We start from the raw sequence: 22,512 nt of genomic DNA, 5'->3' as shown, positions 1-22,512 counted from the left end.
GCTGAAGCTAGCACCTCACATTCGTTTTCGATCACTTGTATCAAAATCATAGTCCGACAAGTCATAGTCCAGTTCAGAGATAATAGGCACAACTTCATCCACAGAGTATTTTGCTTTACGCATTCTCTTTGCTCTCTCGCCATTATGTCAGTGCCATTTTTGCTCTTGTTTGCACCTTACTACTCACACGAGCGCAGGAAATTTCGGCCAAACCAATGAAGCCAACTTTCCTTCTAGCAGCGAGAGTCCAACTAAAACATAACAGTTGGTTTTGTCACAGTTTACAGTTGATTACCATTGTCAACTCATCCTTTTGACAAAAAGTCGACATCAGCCCTGAAAGAGTTAAACAAGAGGAAGACCTCGTCCTGCAGTCTGCAGACAGTGAAGTCTGACGCATAGGAAACAGAATGAAGCAAATTCATCATGTGCGTCTGTATGATTTTGATCATTTTGGCTCTTTGTGGTCATTTATTACTACAGTGTCAGTGGGCTGCAGTTATTTGGGACTAAGCTTCAGCAATTCTCATTCCCAAGATGGTTGATGTCATTAGTTCTTGCACTGGACCTCATATATATATATTTTTTTAATGTAAGAATCAATCCATGATTTTTGTATATACTGCTATGCAGAACTATAGTCTACGAAGCAGTGGTTGAGTTAGAAAATGTACATGCTGAATATTAGTCAGGTGTGTTCAAGGACTGTGCAGGCACTGTAGCCCTCAATGGAGTTCAATAGGTGGGTTCTTGAACCTTGTCAGCACATTTCAGGGGCCAAAGGCTATCTTACCAGGCAAAAGGCTGAAAACAGGCCTGGGTGGCATACTAGTCCATCACGGGGTCCACTCTCACTCATACACATACACACACTGTGACAATTTGCAATTGCCATTTAACATAACCTAAATAAAAAAATAGTTAAATAAAACCCCTTTTGTAATTTTCATGAAATGGAACTTGCAAAGCTATTCAGTAATAACAAATGTTAGGGAATAACAGACGTGAAAGGCAAACTTTATTGTACTGAGTGACAGTTCTGGATGTCAGGCGAAAGTGGCATTCTGATGAGCAGATTTTCAAAGTCCCAAACTGGGACACAATACAATACAATACAGTTTATTTTTGTCTAGCCCAAAATCACACAGGAAGTGCCGCAATGGGCTTTAACAGGCCCTGCCTTTTGACAGCCCCCCAGCCTTGACTCTCTGAGAAGACAAGGAAAAACTCCCAATAAAAACCTTGTAGGAAAATGGAAGAAACCTCGGGAAAGGCAGTTCAAAGAGAGACCCCTTTCCAGGTAGGTTGGGCGTGCAGTGGGTGTCAAAAGTAGGGGGTCAATACAATACAATACACAGAACAGAACAATTCCTTAAGACAGCATAATAATAAAAAGTTTAGAAGTACGGTCACTTATATAGCATGTATGAAAATCAATAAAGCCCATCATCCATCCATTCTCCAACCTGCTATATCCTAACTACAGGGTCACAGGGGGTCTGCTGAAGCCAATCCCAGCCAACACAGGGTGCAAGGCAGGAAACCAACCCCGTGCAGGGGGCCAGCCCACTGCAGTAAAGCCCATCATCATTTGTTTAATGTCTGATTTATCATGATCACCATCATCAGAAGAGAGGGATCAGGACACGTGAAATAAAAACAACTTTCACAAATAAAGACGATTTCTCACAGTGCTTGATGTGGAAACAAATAAATGACAGTACTGTCTGTTTTTGTCTGCTTCTTGGTCCTTCTCTTGATGCTGCTCCTACAGATTTTACTTAGCATTCTCTTGAAGCCTTTTTTTATATACATTGCATAACCAAATTCAAAATACTGAGTAATTGTTTCCTAACTGCATCTTTATTCCATACAAATAGATTGATTTTTTATTTATTTTTTTGGTGTTGTTTTACTTCCCTTCAGAGATCTCCACCACTTGCACCCCACTGCCCCTGGATAATGGCTCACCCCCCGAAGGGGCTGCATCCCCTGTTGACAAATCAGAAGGGGGTTACCAGCATGCCATCCCACGCCGGCACGCACCCATCGAGCAGCTTGTGCGGCAGGGCTCTTTCCGAGGGTTCCCAGCGCTCAGCCAGAAGAATTCACCATTCAAGAGACAGCTCTCCCTGAGGCTTAACGAGTTGCCATCCACACTGCAGCGCAAGACAGACTTCCAAGTGAAAAATCCAGGTGAGCTAGTCCTCCTTCACTGAACATCTCTATGAAAATAAAGGGCGAAAGAAAGGTTTGTAATTCCGGCATAAAGGCTTCATGAAAGGCCTAAACTCTCAAAAGCAATCCTGAAATGGCAGGACCCAAAAAGGGAGAAGTGAGCTGTCAAATAACAAGATTTTTAAAAAAAAAAAAGGTGAATCACAAAGGGAGGCAAACAACGAATGCACAAAGTAAACGGCTGGCTGGCTGGCCCCTTATATATGCCTCAGCTAGCAGTCCAGTAAGCTAAACACCAGCAGCGTTGAGAGGCCCTCCTCCCTTGGGCTCAACGTACGGATAAACAACAAAATATAAACCGGAACTGACACAATTCAAAGGTAGGAGGAAAACGTCAAAATGATTGACATACAGGAAAATGCTTGAAAGAGAAACAGTTAAATGCAAAAACTAAATTAAATAAATTATCTAAAATATTTTTATTATTACAAATAAAAAATATATAAATAATAACCAAAAAACAAGGCAACCAAAATTGGCAGCAGGAAACAACATGGCTGTACATTTAAAACACCTAAACAAAATGTGAAAAAAAAAATGATCAGAGATTAAAAAATCTACAAGCTAGCAAAAAAAAGTCCCCAAGACCAGAGAAAGGTGACAAACCGGGTGCATTTAGCTGGGGAGCGGGAGGGGAGTAGGTGAGGTAGTTAGGAATAAATTACAAAAATAACAAAAATGAAAGTAACAGCCGTGATAAACCACGGGTGTCAGTGAGCCCCAAACCCCCAACACCATCACCAAAACACAGTCCTTTATCAAAAATGAACAAAGGTTTTATTGAAATGCCTCCAAAATCTCACCAATACACACAAAACGCTGGTCTTTTTCTCTCGCCACCGCACTGCCCTCCTCCAGTCAAGTGTTGCCTCTCTACCACCCAGCTCCGACTCGCCTGAGTAAGGGAGTGCGGCCCCTTTTTTTACAGACCCAGGAGTACTTCCGGTGCCAGGGCGATTGCCCGATAGAATTACTTCCGGGTCACATGGAAGTCTATTATTTGAGCAGAGAGCTTGTTTCCCTGGCACGCCCTCTTGCGGCACTTCATGACCCCAGCAGGGCTGCCCTGTCAGACTGCATTTCCCAACATGCCCTGCTGGCTTCCCACTTGGTGCGGATATCTGGGATTGCTGCCATCTAGCGTGCTGGGGGAATAACAGTTCCCTAGCGATCTCTCTGCTTCTATAGGGGCTGTCCGTCTATTTCTTCCTTCCGAGTCTGCTTCCTTTCCTGGCCGGGATGTCCGTCCAGCCCGTGTGGCATCTACACAGCAAAAACTGCAATCTTGACACTTCTAGCGTTTAGATAAACTCTTCATTGTTTATTAAATCCTAAAAAAAAACACACACTCATTTTAATAAAGCTGATGTGCTTTATATGATCCAGTAATTGATTAGAGGGCCATTAAGGAATCAAAGCCAATTATTGGGAAGCCTTAAGGATAAAATCTGATCAATTTCCAGTGTGTCTGTACTGCACCACCACTATCAGGCTGCCTGCTGGTTTAAATAACTTTATGGCAGAGGGTTACCATAGATAACTGGTTGAAATTGGGGATTAAAGTGGAAATCTAGTAACAGTGGATTAGAACTTTACTATTTTTCACATGAATAAATTTAATTAGAAAAAAGTACAGAAAGTGATTGTTAGATGGTCGCCCCACCCCCAATTCCCTACCCTAGAATTCAATATCATGATAATATCATTGTGATGATAATATCCTATTGAGATAATATTGTATCACAATCATACCATATGTTATAATGCATTGTGATTTTCCTGGTAAGTGTCTTCCATAAAGCAGATCACTTGTTACAGTTTACATTTACAATTGCAAAATTAAACAGACCATAACTTAAAGGCCATGCCGTATTTGACATCTTTTCCAGTGATATTCAGATGTAGTCTTTATTTGCATAATCTTAGCAAGTCGAATGTAGTCAGTGGTGAGCTCCTGTGAAGGCCAGTTATCTTGTCTAACATCCTCAGTGATTCATTCCAACTAGTCCATGACCTACCCTGAAAAAAAATCGGGTCAGATCAGGTTGGAGAAAATGCACTGGTACAGCTCGTTGGCACACCCACCGCACGAGAAAACAGCTTGGAATCCGGTTGGCAAACCCCCAAGCAAACAAGCAGTTCATCACTTCCCAGAAATGCCCATCTATCTGCTGCAGGCAGGTATTATGTGGGCGTACCCTTGGCCTGGTCCAGCCTCTCAGTATCTCAGCAATGATGATACCATCTGGGAATCACGCCACATGACTTTAGTGCTGTAACTGACGCTCCCTCACAATGCTGGTAATGTGCCTCATTTGGGACTCAATGAGCAACCGATCATTTGACACAGAGTCAAACCAGCAGTACCCAAGGATTCTCTGAAGAGACGCAGTACCAAAGGAGTCCAGTCTTCATCTCAGGTCACTGGATAGTGTCCATGTCTCACAACCATATAGCAAGACAGGAAGATCCAGGACTCTAAAGACCTGGACCTTTGTCCTTTTGCATAGATATCGGGAGCGCCACACACCCCTTTCCAGCGATCTCATGACCACCCGTCTGCCCTCCCAATCTGTCTACTGACGTCATAGGAAGAGTCACCAGAGACGTGAATGTCACTGACAAGGTAAGTAAACCTCTCAATGCAGTCGACAATCTCTCCGCAGACAGACACACTGCTGACAGCTGTGCCCAAAGGGCCATTAAAGGCCTGGATCTTGGGTTTTATCCAAGCAGGTTGAATTTTTTGTTTAGTCGAAGGGGTGGCTTTTATGTGTGTGGAAGCAGATAATGAATGCTGACCCGGAAGTATAATGCAATTAAAGCAGCAACGAGGAATAAGAAATGTGGTGATTTGGACCACACAAACAGAAGAGACTGTCTGATGTCTCATATTTAAGTACTACAACAGAATGAAAAAAGAAAAATAGGGCCAGAGATTGTGGCTGAACTCCCCAAACCTTTTAACGTGCTGCTCCATCAGGCAGAATGCTATTTTTATCAGAAAAAGAGACAATCACGACAGCACTGGAAAGTCATCATACAGTTGCAAAATTGGACATGCCCAGCAATATACGATCATTTAAGGTGACATGTTCTGGCAGCAAGATGAACGATAGCAGTTTGTAAGTCTGACATACCCCACGACTAGAGAGGGAGATGAGGAGCATGCATGTTGCAGCACCCACCACATGACAAACCACCTCCAGATCCCAGATTAGGACCCGAGTGCGGGCATGTGATGGGTGACACCTCAGCACCACACTAGTTCTTACCACTTGGGCATGATACTTGATGTCTGTGTCCAGTTCAGATGGAATGGAACAATGTGAGGCTTTTATGGTGGCTGGAGGGCCAATTCTGCTACCAACCCCTAAGTTTTCCCTGTAAATTGGAGGGTCTGCTTGCAGAGCTGGATGCAGATGAACGTCATACCCAGAACAGAACAATTGCAGGTTAAGGGCCTTACTCGAGTACCCAGTGGAGTAGAGTTACTTCTGGCATTTATGGGACTTGAAACGACAACCTTCTGATTGCCAGTTCAGATCTTTAACCTCGGAGCCACCACTCTTCCCTTATCTAGACTAGAAGTTGCATAATATGACATCTGCTTAGACATTTTACCTAACTCATGGTTTTGTTGTTTCTTTGTTTGTATATTTATTTTTTATTGCCATTGCTTTGTTGACTAATTTTTGTCTGTGATGTTTTTGCACTTTATTGTTGCTGCATGCTATTGCACCAGTGGGATAAGCAGCAAATGCTTTTCAATTTATAATGATGAGACAACTAACAAAATACCCGCGCTTCGCAGCGGCAAAGTACTGCCTTAAAATTTTTATTAAGAAGAAAATTAAACCTTTTTAAACTGAGGGAAAATATACCAATAATTATTTGTTAAGGATCTCTTTGTACACCGCATTGTGAGTTAGGCTCTCCGGTTGTAATATGACCAAGCTGTGCGCTGAGCTTACTCTTGAGCATGTAACGTACAGTTGGCCATGTGAACAGTAATCTTGTCTCAAATCTCACAGCTTGGATTGCTGCTGTCATAATCGGTTTGAGTTTCATGGTTTGTTTCAATTACGACAGTATTTGTAGGAGTTGTGTTGAAGAGACATTCGGCATCTGTCAAGTGTTGTAAGCACACAACCGGTTTCATCGATAACTTCACATCCAGCTTTAGAGAGTTTAAACATTCATAAACATCAAAGTGTCCACTACTGAAATCGTTACCTGTGAGTCTAAGATGTTTAAGAGGCATTGGCGGTTGTCGAAAGGTGTAAAATATTTGGCCATTTCGTACACTTGAAAGTTTACAACAGAACAATTCAGCGGCAGCCATCAACTCACATGCAGATCCATAGGTGAAGGGCTTAAGCATTTCACTCTTATAGTACTCCTGTGTAGTATAATTATCTCCTGTACCGTCATCTGTCCACACCTTGAACCTGTCCCAGTCATTCAATACATAAGACACAATGTTCCTCCAGATATCAAGATTGAGCCTGTTATGGCCGTGCAATATGTAACAAAGAGAATGGAAAAGGCAGGTGCCATCTCTGGGCATGGAAACCACTCGGTAAGTGACAGTTCTTTGATCGATGATGATCACCTCGATAGACATGTTAATAGGTTTACGGCTGGAACGATAAAGGAAATGGGTATCTGAACAATGTAAAGTAAGTCTAAAATATCTACACAATAACTATAATCATAATAAACGAACAATAAAACAGCAGAGAAGCCGTGGATTAAATAAAAAGTCTGTAGTTATCAGCAGGGAGACGTGAATCCCGTGGCGAAGCAAGGAAGGGAATGTAGAGACCGGAGCGACGGACGGCCTTATATAGGCAAGCAGCCAACAACGTGGGAGGCGTTAGGATGGGGGACCCAACGGCGCCTCACACGGTGACCGAGCTGCAGGCTATAGACGTATATATGTACGTAAGTAGGATTCAGTTAGCGTTGGGAACCCACATATCAAATTTCTTGAAGATGGGCCCATAGGTAACAAAGAGCGTTGGAAAGTTCAATATGGCGGTCGACAGTGGCATCATACCACCGAAATAAGTACGTACATTGGTTTCGGTTAGCCGCCTACCAAACTTCGTGAAGATGGGGCCATAAATAAGAAAGTTCAACATGGCGGACGTTGTCGACCGTAATGACTGTTAAGTGTAGAATTTCGAAATGAAACCTGCTTAACTTTTGTAAGTAAGCTGTAAGGAATGAGCCTGCCAAATTTCAGCCTTCTACCTACACGGGAAGTTGGAGAATTAGTGATGAGTCAGTGAGTGAGGGCTTTGCCTTTTATTAGTACAGATACAACTGTTTCATTTTTGTTCTTTTGGAGTGCTGGCATGTTATGTGACCAACTCAGTGTTACAGTGGACATTATTTCTGGGGTTTGAACCCACAAATTTATAACTTACAGCTCCATTCCTTTGTCATTTCCATGTTATATATACAGTAGGGCCTAGGGAATGAAGGTACATTTCACTTGTCATCGTCTTCCCTTCACTTTGATAAAGTAGGGCTTGATGCCAAACACTGCGTGGACAGCTTTAATAACCACAATTAGGGGGATGGGCAGACAGAATTCCCGGGCACCTCTTGGATCCTGGCATGTTGGCAACTTCACAATTACTTGGGCTCTGAGTGATCTCAGTAGGATTCTGGACAGCATTTGGTTGCTCAGTTCTGCTGTTTAGTTCCGGATGTTTGACTTAATGCTGAGCAAGCAACGTCTGGTTAAACCAAGCAGAAGATTACTTGTTGTGGAAAAATAAACTAGCATGGCAGTTGTGAAATACTGACTAAGAAATTTGTTTCTTTGGTTGTGCCTTTTTTAACAAAAAATGACCTTGATGGAGCCTTAGCCCACCATTAAAGAAAAAAAATTAAAAGAAAAAGGGATCAAATTTGTATAGGTGGGTGGATGAAACAGAGTCCTCGTTTGTCATTTGTTTGGCCATTCAAGATCTGAATGTTTTTGTCAGTATATTAATGGGTATTGTGCACTCACGTTGAACTTGACATTAGCTTTGTAACGGTCACATGGACACTATAGTAAAGCAGGCAGTCTGTACGTTTGACTCATCTTTGGCACATGTGCCTCCTCAACACTCCAATATGACCTTGATCATTTTATCACCGATTACATGCACCTTTCCATCCTGCCCTGCCCTCTTTTAGGCGTCTACATCTTGACTATTTTTCACGGCAGTCAGCCAGAGCCGGGTGCCATACTGCCCAGAAACTCGGAGACGTTTAGAAACTTCATCAGGAACTCTTGGCAACTGACCATAATGCTTGCTGCGTTTCTTTCATTTTGTCTTTTTATGGCCAACACGTGGGTAGAGATTTAAAATACAAGGCTAGATGAATCCCTGCTTTGGCATTTTTTAGGAACTGTGTGTGAACACATCTAGTTGAAGGGCTGCCAACTCTGTAGTTTTTATTTTAACACTGGCTCTTGGCCAGACTCTCATTCAAGAGGAATTCCTGCTGGGAAATAGACTTCTTAATCCAGTTCTGTCTGTCTCTTATATATTGTCTTTTCTATCTATCTTTCAGTTACATACCACCTTTCCTCCCTATATATTTATCTATTGAAAGAGAAACTGCGTAGACAAGATACAGGTTGGAGTATCAACCTGGTGAACCCAATTTAATTGGCATACCTATTAAATTAAATGGAAACAAACAGTAAATACATTGACAAGGAGGTTAATAGATCCAATCTTTCTTAAGATTAATTGCTCCTGGAGTAAGAGTCCTTTTCACCCAGTTTGAGACTTTTGGGTGCCATCATTTTTATATTCAGTTTGGAAGAGGCACAAGCTTCATGATGTCAGACACAATGATGTCAATGTTCTTCTGGCTGATTGTTCTTCATTCTGTGGCCAAAAAGGGACAAGAAGTTAGTGATGATGGTGATCTGGTCAGGAGGTGAATTACGTTCCATATAAGTATCCAGAGGATGTCCCCTACTTGTGCATGTTTGACACTTCCTATCTATTATATAGTGTATTTCCTCCCCATCTATCTATGTGTGATTTATAAAGTATATTTTCATATATATATAAATATATACTGTATACAGTATCTATCTATCTATCTATCTATCTATCTATCTATCTATCTATCATATAGTGCCTTTCATATCTATCTATCTATCTATCTATCTATCTATCTATCTATCTATCTATCTATCTATCTATCTATCTAGTTTATAAACAGAAGCTGTTTGACTTCTATACTCAGTTTTCTGTTTCTTTAAAGATCTCCACAAATTGTGCCTCACTGTTCTAAAGTCTCCTTTATTCAGCCTCTTAGTGTTGGTTGGCTGCTTCCATTGTGCAGTCGGTCAGCTGATGTTCATTTTAAGGTGGTAAGCCTTTCAAAATGACCTTCCCACATAAGTGCTTGCCGTAAGCCTAAGTTGGCTGTCTTCTGCTCTGATTGTGCAGTTTACTGGAAATACCGTCCTTGCCGTGCACTGCTCCCTCGTGTGACTCAGAGCAGAGCAGGATGGCAGAGCGGAGCCTCACTCCAGCCGTATCCTAGCAGGATGAGTTCTTTCCAGCCTGTCATGGTTACGAGAGCAGTCAAGACTCCCATTATATGCACTTACTGCTGAGTACGTTTTCGTCCCATCCGAACTAAAGTCAGCCAAAACCATCACAGACATGCAGACAAAAGCTAGTGACATGTAGAAAAAGAGATAAATGTGGAGAAGAATCACTTCAGAACTCACAGTAGTCCACCATAGAAAGAGAAATGATTTGGAAATATGAACCACATTTAAATAAATCAGCCATCGGCCTCAGTGGGAGATGGAAGTTACTGAGCTAGACTTTAATAGCATAGTGAATGTAAGTTGCATTAAAAGAAGTGACTGTTCACATACAGTATGTGCTGTGCAAGATGGTGAAGTACAAAGTATTTAAATCCATTAGCCAATTGTCCTCAAAGCAAAAGAACGAGTGGTGTCTCTACGTTAGAGGTAAGTGAGGTGTTCTCTCTCATTCACAAAAGATGACCCTGCTTTGCAGAAGTTAAATAAGTGGTAAACTCATCCCAATAATTTAACACATTATAAAAATAATATTTCAATTTAATAATTTGAAAATTTTTTCAGCAAACTTTTTTTTTCCACTTCCCATGATATGCTCAATGCAATTTTGTACTTCTTTTTGAAAGGGGTCTGTCTAATGGACTGCCAATTCAGTCTCAGTCTGAGTCACGGTGTAAGCTTGAGTCAGCTGTAAATGTATGCCAGAATTTACTTATTATATTCAGACAGTTATTTGATGCATTCAAAATGTACATTATATCTTATGTATATACAGTGCATCCGTAAAATATTCACAGTGTATCACTTTTTCCACATTTTATGTTACAGCCTTATTCCAAAATGGATTAAATTCATTTTCTTCCTCAGAATTCTACACACAACACCCCATAATGACAACGTGAAATAAGTTTACTTGAGGTTTTTGCAAATTTATTCAAAATAAAGAAAACTGAGAAATCACATGTACATAAGTATTCACAGCCTTTGCTCAATACTCAATTCCAGCCTCAAGTCTTTTTGGTTTTCATCCAGGATGTCTCTGTACATTGCTGCAGTCATCTTTCCCTTTAACCTGACTAGTCTCCCAGTTCCTGCCACTGAAAAACATCCCCACAGCATGATGCTGCCACCACCATGCTTCACTGTAGGGATGGTATTGGCCTGGTGATGAGCGGTGCCTGGTTTCCTCCAAACGTGACGCCTGGCATTCACACCAAAGAGTTCATCTTTGTCTCATCAGACCAGAGAATTTTGTTTCTCATGGTCTGAGAGTCCTTCAGGTGCCTTTTGGAAAACTCCAGATGGGCTGCCATGTGCCTTTTACTAAGAAATGGTTTCCGTCTGGCCACTCTACCATACAGACCTGATTGGTGGATTGCTGCAGACATGGTTGTCCTTCTGGAAGGTTCTCCTCTCTCCACAGAGGGCCTCTGGAGTTCTGACAGAGTGACCATTGGGTTCTTGGTCACCTCCCTGACTAAGGCCCTTCTCCCCCGATCGCTCAGTTTAGATGGTCGGCCAGCTCTTGGAAGAGTCCTGGTGGTTTCGAACTTCTTCCACTTATGGATGATGGAGGCCATTGTTCTGATTGGGACCTTCAAAGCAGCAGAAATGTTTCTGTAACCTTCCTCAGATTTGTGCCTCGAGACAATCCTGTCTCAGAGGTCTACAGACAATTCCTTTGACTTCATGCTTGGTTTGTGCTCTGACATGAACTGTCAACTGTGGGACCTTCTATAGACAGGTGTGTGCCTTTCCAAATCATGTCCAGTCAACTGAATTTACCACAGGTGGACTCCAATTAAGCTGCAGAAACATCTCAAGGATGATCAGGGAAACAGGATGCACCTGAGCTCAATTTGGAGCTTCATGGCAAAGGCTGTGAATACTTATGTACATGTGCTTTCTCAGTGTTTTTATTTTTAATAAATTTGCAAAAATCTCAAGTAAAACTTTTTCACGTTGTCATTATGGGGTGTTGTGTGTAGAATTCTGTGGAAAAAAATGAATTTAATCCATTTTGGAATAAGGCTGTAACATAACAAAATGTGGAAAAAGTGATGCGCTGTGACTTCATATATTCAAGTATAACTTTATACTGTAGTGACCCGGCAGCCAGCGCTGGTGGCATGATGCATTGTGGGTAATTTATGTAAAGTTTACTGTTGTGTTAAATTAGCAAGGCAATCGAATTATTGTTCCTGTTGTAATTGTTGTATGTGTTTGTGCTCAACTGGTAGGGTGGGTTTGGTTATTGCCGTCCGGGGTTGTTAAATTGTAAATAGTTACCATCAATGAGAAAGGTGGCTTCGTTAATGACCTTGGCAATGGCTTTGCAATGTGATTGAGCTTTGTTTTCTGACTATCTGCTCTAATAAAGAGATACAACAGGACAGAGCTGTGTATTGCAAAGATTTCATCTAAGCAATGATTGCCGAGACACTCGGAGTCATGCGGTGTATGGGACACGAGTGCTCGCTGGCTTAATGAGCTAGGTACAGCTGCGTGCATGGCGCTGGCATTGCGCTGGCCGACCAGCTTGGAGGAAGTGCACGGCTGAGTTCGGCTCTGAAAACTTTAAGACTCAACCACGGGTCGCTACAATACATTGAGGAATTCTAAATATTTGCCTGTTTGCTACCTCATTATACAGGGTGGGGCCACATTTTGGCAAATCCAACACTGAACCAGTTTCACGAAACTTAGCAAGCAGTTTGCTAACTGTAGCATGGGAGATGGGTGGTCTCGTAGGGTGTCTTGCATTGAAATCTGCTGCAATGACCCGGTTACTGCGTTCACCAGACATCAACACAATTTCTATCCGCTCCTCACGTGTTAACCTCTGCGACATGTCAATGGCTGTAAACAAAGAGAAACTTGTAAATAACTCATGAAGGAATAAAGTTACGTTAAAACCAAGTACACCATTGTTTTTCTTGTGAAATTCCCAATAAGTTTGATGTGTCACATGACCCTCTTCCTATTGAAAAAACAAAAGTTGGATCCAAAATGGCCGTCTTCAAAATGGCCACCATGGTCACCACCCGTCTTGAAAAGTTTTCCCCCTCACATATACTAATGTGCCACAAACAGGAAGTTAATATCACCAACCATTCCCATTTTATTAAGGTGTATCTATATAAATGGCCCACCCTGTATATTAAAATATCATTAAATGAAAAAAGTGTATGATATTCTCATGCCCACTTAATCCAGTTCAGCTGTCATGGAATGTTTGAGCCTCTCCCAGCAGTATAAGACATTAAGCCGGAACCAGCACTGAATGGAATGCCAGTCTATCACAGGGCTCAGTTTCACTTACACAGGGCCATTTTAGGGTCACCCTAACCATAAATTTGGGAGTAAAGTGAATACCTAAAGAAAGAACAGCACAAACATAAGGAGAGAATGAAAATCTCACACAGCCAATAATCAGGTTACCATTTGAACCCAGATCCATTTGTCGTTTGAGTCACGAGCTGTAACTGGTGTGCTACCTTACCACATTGAAATGGAACAATCATAGCCAACAGAGCCAGAGTACTTCATTATCCACTTACCATCATCAGAACTAATGTCAGCAACCCACCGTACTCACTCTTATATTTGTTTGTTTTCACTTTTCCTTCAGTGCCCGAAATGGAGTCTGTCCCAGCCACTGAAGCAGACAGCATTAATGCCCTCTGCTACCAGATCAACAGTTCCTTCACCAAACCATCCGAGGATTCCTTTGCCAAATCTGCCACCAGCAATGGTTTACCCCCACCAGCTATTCCACCGCCTCCTGGAGCTTCACCTGCTCTCCATCCTGCTCTCCCACCTGCTCCTGGAGTTTCACCAGCTCTTCCTCGCCCTTCAGGACACAACCAAGGTAAGAAACAAAGAGGAGCCAGGCGTAGGCTTCACATGGTAGTGTGAGGATAGCTTACATTGGAAATGTGGGCATCCTTAGCGGATTACTTGGTGTTACTGTGTGAGAGGGGCCGATCATATGTGGATTTTTATGTATTTGCTGCCCCTTCATCCTTTTGATGCCTCATGTCGTGTGTATTAAAGCCTCATTGTGGCAGGTTCAAAGGAAGCTTAACCCCATTCTGTTTATTTGTTACTTGTCTAAGTTTGTTTATGAGGGCGACTGGACCAGGCAGGTTTCCTGATGAGGAATAGAGACATTGGTCTGCTAGCCCCACAAGAAAGCTGCCATTCAGCTTCCAGGATACCATTTATCCTTTGATCCTGTCATGTAATCCCATCCACTCCAACAACACGACTAGTGTGACATCAGACAGCACTCTGACTCCATACCCTGGAGTTATGTGTCTAGAGCTACAAATATCCCAAAATGGCACCTTTGCATTTTGAGAATATTGCCTAATGAGAACATTGTTAAAAAAAATAAATAAAAATTCATGTTGCCCCCCAAAACCACAGGCCCGTCTGTCTGCTGCTTGCCTCTCCCTCATGTTGGTCGGTCACCCACTTGCTCAGAATCCAAGTCTGATGCCAAAGTAATCTCTTCTCATACCTTACCCGCCCCTGCCAGTCTTCTTACCTCCAGCAAGTGTTTCTCTGACTCCAGGGTTCATGAGATTACTGACATAAGGACGTTTCCATTTTAGGTTGCAAAAGATTTTCTTTTGGTAAAAGGACGCTAAGGTTGGGGTCCCGCTAGTGGTCTCTTCGGTTTCTGCACCCCTAAACCTTACTATGCTCTAAAGGATTGGGTCTTCACAACATCCCTCTGTTGTTTTTGTCACTTTATCCAGAAATGATCTGCTGGACCACAGTGTGGACACTGGCCGTTTTTAGTTTTAGCAGACCATCCTGAATTACCTGCTAGCAGCTGGGAATGTGGCTAACCACTAGACTGGCAGATGTACATATATTCAGGAAACTATCATGATAATGCAACAAACTTGAAAAGTAATGATGATACAGTTCTGTTTAATTATAGTTAAACTATTACTATAAAACACACATGTATTAATATTCCCTGATGGATAAATCTTTCAAGAAACCATAATATTGCCAGAGAAAAAATATATTTGAAGCAAAAAATATTAACATTTTGTCCAAAGTCATCAAATCATAACCTCCTCCAACTACATACAGCAGTACCTTGAGATACGAGTGCCCCAACATACGAGTTTTTTGAGATACGAGCCGTCACTAAGTTGATTTTTTGCCTTGAGTTACGAGCCAAATTTCGAAATGCGAACCATCAAAGTGCTTGTCGCCGCACATTCCGCGGAACTGATGACGGAAGAGTTGCGCGGAACTACAGACGCGGCAACATACGCATATAGGAGATCGGTATCGCGGAGGAGGTTACCTCATAAAGTGAGATAAAGGAAGTGTTTGCAATTTGTGAAAAAAGTTTTGAATATTAAAGAAAATAAACACCCTGAAAAAATTACAACTGATCGCGCAGCGACGCTATTTAATGACACATGCCTAACAATTGACTTTATTGAAAAGAAACTCTGAAAAAATTACAACTGATCGCGCAGCGGCGCTATTTAATGACACATGCCTAACAATTGACTTTATTGAAAAGAAACTCTGAAAAAATTACAACTGATCGCGCAGCGCTATTTAATGACACATGCCTAACAATTGACTTTATTGAAAAGAAACTCTGAAAAAATTACAACTGATCGCGCAGCGGCGCTATTTAATGACACATGCCTAACAATTGACTTTATTGAAAATAAACACCCTGAAAAAATTACATCTGATCGTGCAGCGGCGCTATTTAATGACACATGCCTAACGCATTTTAGAAACATTCTGAAAGCGAGGATGAAACAGACCTCATTGGACAGGTTTTTATCGAAAACCCTTGCAGATGAAAGTAAGGAACGTGCGGTGAAAAGGGCAAAAATCAGTGAATAACATTCAGTTATTCAGTTCAGCCTTTCTCCACCACCTCCGTCAGCATCGTCAACTCGTCTGATCTCCAAGGTAAAAGCTGTACATTATACTGTACTTAATAAAACCAGTTTATTGTAGTACATTCTATTGTATTGTGTTTTTATACATTATTCGTTATTTATAAGTACATTTTTCTTATTTAAAAACATGTAAAAAAAAAATTGCAGTGTTTTTTGGGGTTCCGGAACGGATTAATGGCATTTCAATTCATTCAATGGGGAAAATTGATTTGAGATAAGAGCATTTTGACTTAAGAGCTCGGTCATGGAACAAATTAAACTTGTATCTCAAGGTATCACTGTATTTCCTTATAAATGTCCTTATCATTATAGATGTCTTTGAAGGTAGAGCGTGCACATCCAGTGATGTGTTCTACATACCTCATCACTCTCTGAAAAACAGGACCGTCTAGTGTACAGTAATCCCTCCTCGATCGCGGGGGTTGCATTCCAGAACCCCCCCGCGATAGACGAAAATCCGCGAAGTAGAAACCATATGTTTGTATGGTTATTTTTATATATTTTAAGCCCTTATAAACTCTCCCACACTGTTAACATTATTAGAGCCCTCTAGACATGAAATAACACCCTTTAGTCAAACGTTTAAACTGTGCTCCATGACAAGACAGAGATGACAGTTCTTTCTCACAATTAAAAGAATGCAAATGTATCTTCTCTTCAAACGAGCGCCATCAGGAGCAGAGAATGTCAGAGAGATAGAGAGAGTGAGAAAAGCAAACAATCAAAAAATCAATACGTGCTTTTGGGCTTTTAAGTATGCCGAAGCATCGCAATAAAGCAGCATTTTGTAGAGGAGTGTCGGTATCTTCTAGGCAAACAGCCCCTCTGCTCACACCCCCTCCATTAGGCAGAGAGAATGTCAGAGTGAGTGAGAGAGGCAGAGAAAAGCAAACAATCAAGCACCGTGCGGGAAGCATATCATATATCATTGAGGAGTTTTATTTAATACGTAATACATGCTCTGATTGGGTAGCTTCTAAGCCATCCGCCAATAGCGTCCCTTGTATGAAATCAACTGGGCAAACAAACTGAGGAAGCATGTACCATAAATTAAAAGACCCATTGTCCGCAGAAATCCAGGAACCGGCGAAAAATCCGTGATATATATTTAGATATGCTTACATTTAAAATCCGCGATGGAGTGAAGCCGCGAAAGTCGAAGCGCAATATAGCGAGGGATCACTGTATCAGCAGTTATTAGCTCATCGTTCAATGGGTAACATGCAACACTGCTATCCCACCTGTATCCAGTGGTGGTGTGGCCTCTGTGGCCTTCCCACTTTCTCTACGGTCTTGTCAGCTTGTTCCCTGCTGCTATGCTGTTGATTCTGGGACACCACATTTTATGTGATCTGCTGTTCTCAGAAGGTCTTGTAACTGCACACTGACATTTTATAGACACCACCATTTTGCCATTATGTTTCTTTATGGAGGATTGTTGTAGGACTTCCTGATGCACATGACTTGCCCTGGCAACCATTTGTGGGTCAAGCATCCCTTCACACTCTACATGCTTTTGAATCCTCGGTGTGCTGGAGTTAGCCATCCAATCGTTTTCTAAGTCAGTTTTCTGATATACCATACCACAACCCTCATCAAGAAAATACATTTTTAGAAGTTGAAATAAGATAAGATGAGATGAGAGATTTTGTCCATTTTAGAGTTATGGAGAATTAAAATTTGTTCTGACTGGTTCTTGCCTCTACCTGGAAGCTATGTCAAAAGGGGAGCCAGGAAGTGTCACATCACCCACATTCATCCAGCAGCAGTAGGTCACTGTAGAGTTGCAAATCAGCTTAACTCGCATACCTTTGGGATGTGAAAGGTGTTATGAATCCATGAAACTGAAGAAAGGCTTCATCCCAGTGCAAAGCAGACCTGGCCTCCAACGTCAAGAAGAAGGCTTTGTGGCCTACACAGACCCGCAGAGACCAAACACATTTTTCAAAGTGCAAAACACATGTAAACAGACACACATATTGAAACAAATGCGGGCACGTGCAAAAGTGCATTAACAATGTACAGTGTCATAAGAAAAAAAGGAAACAATGCATGTGAAAAGGCCACAGGCAAAATGGTGTATAACAATCAAAACATGACTTTAATCCTGATACCCTCATCATTAAAAACAAGATGCTAGTAATACTAGTTTTGAACTTTTCAATATTCAGCTTGTTTCTAGGTTCAATATGGAGCCATAATTCATGTGTCATCCTTTTGTAATTCACAATTCACTCTTTTGTTTTAGGCACCGCTGGATGGGGCATGGAGCAAGTCACCCAGTCACCACCCACCTTCCAGATGGGACACAAGAGGACACCATCAGAGGCAGAGCGCTGGCTAGAGGAGGTAGCAAAGTCTGTCAAAGTGCAACAGCCTGCATCTCAGGTGCCGCCCAACATGCCAGCCATGCCAGCAGCACCTATCTCAATCCCGACAGCCATGCAGCCCTTCCCGATGGCCTTTGACAACGCTCCTGTAGCCACTAGTATGTTTGCACCACCCCCCATGCAACCTGCCTACGTTCAGATGCAGCCCTACATGCCCGCTCTGGCCAACAGCATGACCTATCCCACAGCCAGTGTACCAATTGTTGGCATAACACCTTCCCAGATGGTGGCAAATGTCTTCTGTACGGCAACCCAGATACAGAGTTCTGGAGCAGGGAAGATGGCTGGGGGGCAACATTTCCCTCAAAACTTCACTCCTGCCAGTGCCGGCGCTGTCACAACGTCCAGCAGTTTGCAGTTTTCTAACCCCGGGCTCGTCAATGGGATTACCTCAAATAGCCACAATGCAACCAGTAATGGATCAGCTTGGCCTCCCAACCTCAAGCAGCTGGCCGTTGGCGGTGGTGGCTCTCAAGAGATCGACCAGTTTGAAGCACAGTGGGCAGCACTGGAATCCAAATCACAACAGAGGGCAGCCAACCCTTTCAATAATGACCTGCAGAAGACTTTTGAGATCGAGCTCTAGGAAGGATTGAATTGGAAATACACTAAAACAACATTGGAAAGAAAACAAACTGCCATTTTTGTGATCCGTTATTATATTTTCTGTTACTGTTGTGTTTTTTTTTTTGCATTTATGGGGTGAAAAAAAGACAGAGATGGTACAGAGTTGATTATGGGTTAGCCAACATTCACCCCAGGGCTGCAGGAATCGGCAGAAGTCCAGCACTCCTTTCATAGCCTGTGACCTTCTCTGACACCCACTGGAGGCCGATCTCTTGTCTGCCAAAGGCATCCTGCCTACTTGCCCCATCAAGGGGGCCTTGGCACAGCATGGAAAAATCCATTTGGATTTCTTTTATGAGGCAAAGTCTCCCTGACTTTATGTCTTGAAAACTGGACAGACACCTTTTTAAAACTATATATAATATCTATTTAAATCATCTCTGTTTGTTGCCATCTATCTATCCAGTCCTATTTCTAACCCGTCTGTTCCAATACAGGGTTGCGGGGGTGGAGCCTAGCCCGGCAGCATCAGGTACAAGGCAGGAATCAAGCAGGTAAACACATTTTCATACTCTGATTGGTTCTTTCCAGCCATCTTCATCTGCAGCAAATGATTACACTGTTGGGTCCAAATTAACAGACCAAAATGATGAACCTTTGTGACCAGATGACCAGATTATAAAAGAAAAAAAAGTTATGTCTATTATTATTATTATTATTATTATTATTGTTATCGACTCACCCCATTCTGAGAAGGGGGAAAAACAAGTCTAAATGAGTAGGCCAAGCTGCAGATTCCCAACCTTATGACTATTAATTATTATTATAAGAACATTTTTCTTTCCATCAAAGTGATGTCTCACCATTGAATCCTCAGAAGACATACCTGCAGGTGATTCCACATGTTTCTCATTGTGGGTGAGGCTTGACACCCCCAGCCTCACCCACCGACCGTATCTCTTCCACCACCTCCTCCTCCTCTTCCTCCTTGTTTCTTCTGGCAGCACCTTCACTAACATCCAACCCTGCAGCACCCAAGTCACCTGTCCACTTGAGCTTCAGTCACACATGGTCATGGCGATCTTCTTCAGCCTCTGCAAGGACTTGCACACAAGCTTAATGCATATAGCGCCTTGGCTTGATTAACATGGGGGGGACGTATTCATATGTGGGTGTATTTTATTTTTAATTACATTTATTTTGCTTTTTTCCCTAAACAAATGCCCAGGAGGGTAAGGTACAAGTAAGTGAATACTGAGATTATGTCTTTATACCCCCACCAACAAATATGTCATATTTAATAGTAGATTTCTGCATGTCATCTGTTTTTAATCCGCTTAAACTGGACTCCATACCCCCAGTGCTCCAATTTTGCATTCGCTTGTTTACCTTTGCCGACATTTTTATGCAAAACAATTTACAAATCCCATTCTCAAAGTGTGTCATTGATTTCACAATTTACACACTGGCATGGCAGATGATTCACTCAGGGTCATACAAGAAACCAGTGCTGTGGCCTGGTCATTTTATATAGCACCTTTCACATTGAATACCATGCCAGGTGTCTGTTGTGTCAGGTCAAGTGACTTGCCCAGTGTCTACACAGCTGTCAGTGCTGACGACTAATCCGGTGGCATAATATTTTATACCACACACCTTATTTTATGCAGTCACATCCCAAATAAGTCCGTTGTTTCCTTGTTCTGACAATGTAATAAACTCCCCATTGAGGTCACTTAGCACTTTGCATTAATCTTCTATAATACCAATATTACTGTACATGGCGCCATTTTTTGTAAGCACTGCCCCCAGCCACTTCAAGTGTACCCTCAACACTTGTTTCAGTGTTTATACAATGGGAGTATTGCCTGGTGAAGTTACCAGCTAAGGGTCATGTAGTGTGTGGACCGGTGACCTTGTGACGTATAGTACACACATTGTATATAGTGCCTTTCATCATCCAAGGGCACTTGACATGTAGCGTAGTATATTGTAGTTTTAAACTCTTGGAGGGTAAGCGGGTTGATTAGCATCAGGTCACGGTGGAGGCCGAACCTGCGAGCCACAATTCTTAATGTGAAAAGCAAACCATGAGACCCTGCAGGTGCCGTCCTTCTGATTTTCATATCTCTGCAACACAAAAAGTCAAAACTGGAGCCACTTGCTTAGGTTCACATAGTGACAGAGATTGAACCTGCGCGTTTGTGATCTACTGTACACATTTTCATAGGGAGCCTTTCACAGTGAACACCGTGCCATGGAGCCATACAGACAGCTGTTATTTCTGTATTTCTACAGCGTGAGTGCGGGCACCTGGGGAGTTGGAGATTTGGACTGAACCTGAAACTTTATAATTTACTCTACATCTATTTTTAGATGACGCCTATCACTGCAACACTTTATATTTCAAAGAGTAAGACGTCAGTGGTGGTAATGGAGCAAAAGTTTTATTTTACGCTTTTCAGGAAAAACCATGTTTGTGGTACCTCTCACTGCAAAAATATTAGAGTTATACTACAATAAGAGACGATTTAGAAACTGATTTACAGTATAAGCCTTCTTTTATATAGCACCTTTCACCACAACATTTTCAAGGTCTCAGAGAAAAAAGTCAGCAGTGTTGTTTGAGCAAGCGTTTTATGCGGTGCCTTTGTACGGTGGGCACCATCTCATGGCATTTAATATGTACCTGACAAGACAGTCCTCAAGGGGACTGGCAGGTGACAAGCTCAGGGTAAAGGGAAGGACTGCAAGCATTTCCGTTTTATGACGTCGTGTGTGGGTGTGTGTTGGGGTGAGGAGGTGCTGTTCCTTTAGGGCTTTGGTGGGATTCTGGGACGTGTTCTTCTGAGGTTAATGAGTTGGGCGCTGTGTTATTTTCGTCTTTGTTTCTGTAGCACTCCATAATGTTTTGGGTTAGTGGTCACATACACTTTAAAACACATCTGGGTTAAAATGAACTGTTATTAGCACTGTGACTTGAAGAGATACACGCCAACGCTAACAGGCTGTACTAAACTCCTAATGCCAAATATTAGCTAAAAATCACTTTTATTTAAGTCTCCATACTCAGGACCGGGTGGGGCTTGGGAGGGGCTGGGGAGTCTCCGGTTGGCTGTATTCAACATTACCAACTGAAATCCAGATGTGTTTTAAAAGCAAAGTTATGAGGATCATTTCCAACTTTATGGTGCTTTTTAGGTTGGTAATTTTTCATAAATAACTTAATTAGGAGAAGAGAGAATGTGTGTGTGTGCCCCCCATGATGAACTGGTGTCCCGTCTTAGGTCGGTTCCCGCTTTGTGCCCAATGGCTGCTGGCATAGGCTGTGCCTCCGAACCTTGAGTTGGATTAAATGGGTTGAGGCTATTCTGCTACTTTATTGATCGGGCATGTAGCTCACTTCATTATTCACAAGTGCTTCCCATTAGTCACTAATTGCTGAAGAAGACATGGAAATCTATCTATCTATCTATCTATCTATCTATCTATCTATCTATCTATCTATCATATTGTGCCCTTCTTTATCTATCTATCAATCATATTGTGCCCTTCCTATCTATCTATCTATCTATCTATCTATCTATCTATCTATCTATCTATCTATCTATCTATCTATCTATCTATCTATCTACTGTCTTTACTGTAGTTAGTTGCCTGTCTCTCTTTCTGTGTCCTGCTCAGAGGCCTCTATAGACGTCTGCCTGTCTGTCTGCCTATCTGTCCCAGAGGGCTCCATTAATGTGTGGTCTTTGGTGCCACCCCTCCCTCCCTCCCTCCC

At 42.1% G+C, this 22,512-nt stretch overlaps 1 protein-coding gene across 1 annotated transcript in view; it reads left to right on the top strand.

Moving 5' to 3' along the window:
* numbl (NUMB like endocytic adaptor protein) overlaps nucleotides 1–22,258 on the top strand; it is a 185,156-nt gene extending 162,898 nt beyond the window's left edge. Inside the window, exons 7-9 of the mRNA XM_039768123.1 lie at nucleotides 1,927–2,196; nucleotides 13,452–13,691; nucleotides 18,023–22,258. Coding sequence (XP_039624057.1) covers nucleotides 1,927–2,196; nucleotides 13,452–13,691; nucleotides 18,023–18,750 — 1,238 coding nt within the window. The 3' untranslated portion in view covers nucleotides 18,751–22,258. The remainder of the gene's footprint in view (nucleotides 1–1,926; nucleotides 2,197–13,451; nucleotides 13,692–18,022) is intronic.
* The last annotated feature ends 254 nt before the right edge of the window (nucleotides 22,259–22,512 follow it).

This window comes from Polypterus senegalus, chromosome 11, assembly GCF_016835505.1.
Source record: "Polypterus senegalus isolate Bchr_013 chromosome 11, ASM1683550v1, whole genome shotgun sequence".
NCBI classification, from domain to species: Eukaryota; Metazoa; Chordata; class Cladistia; order Polypteriformes; family Polypteridae; genus Polypterus; species Polypterus senegalus.
The sequence above is the reverse complement of the archived record's forward strand: the minus strand, read 5'-3'. Positions and strand labels throughout refer to the sequence as shown.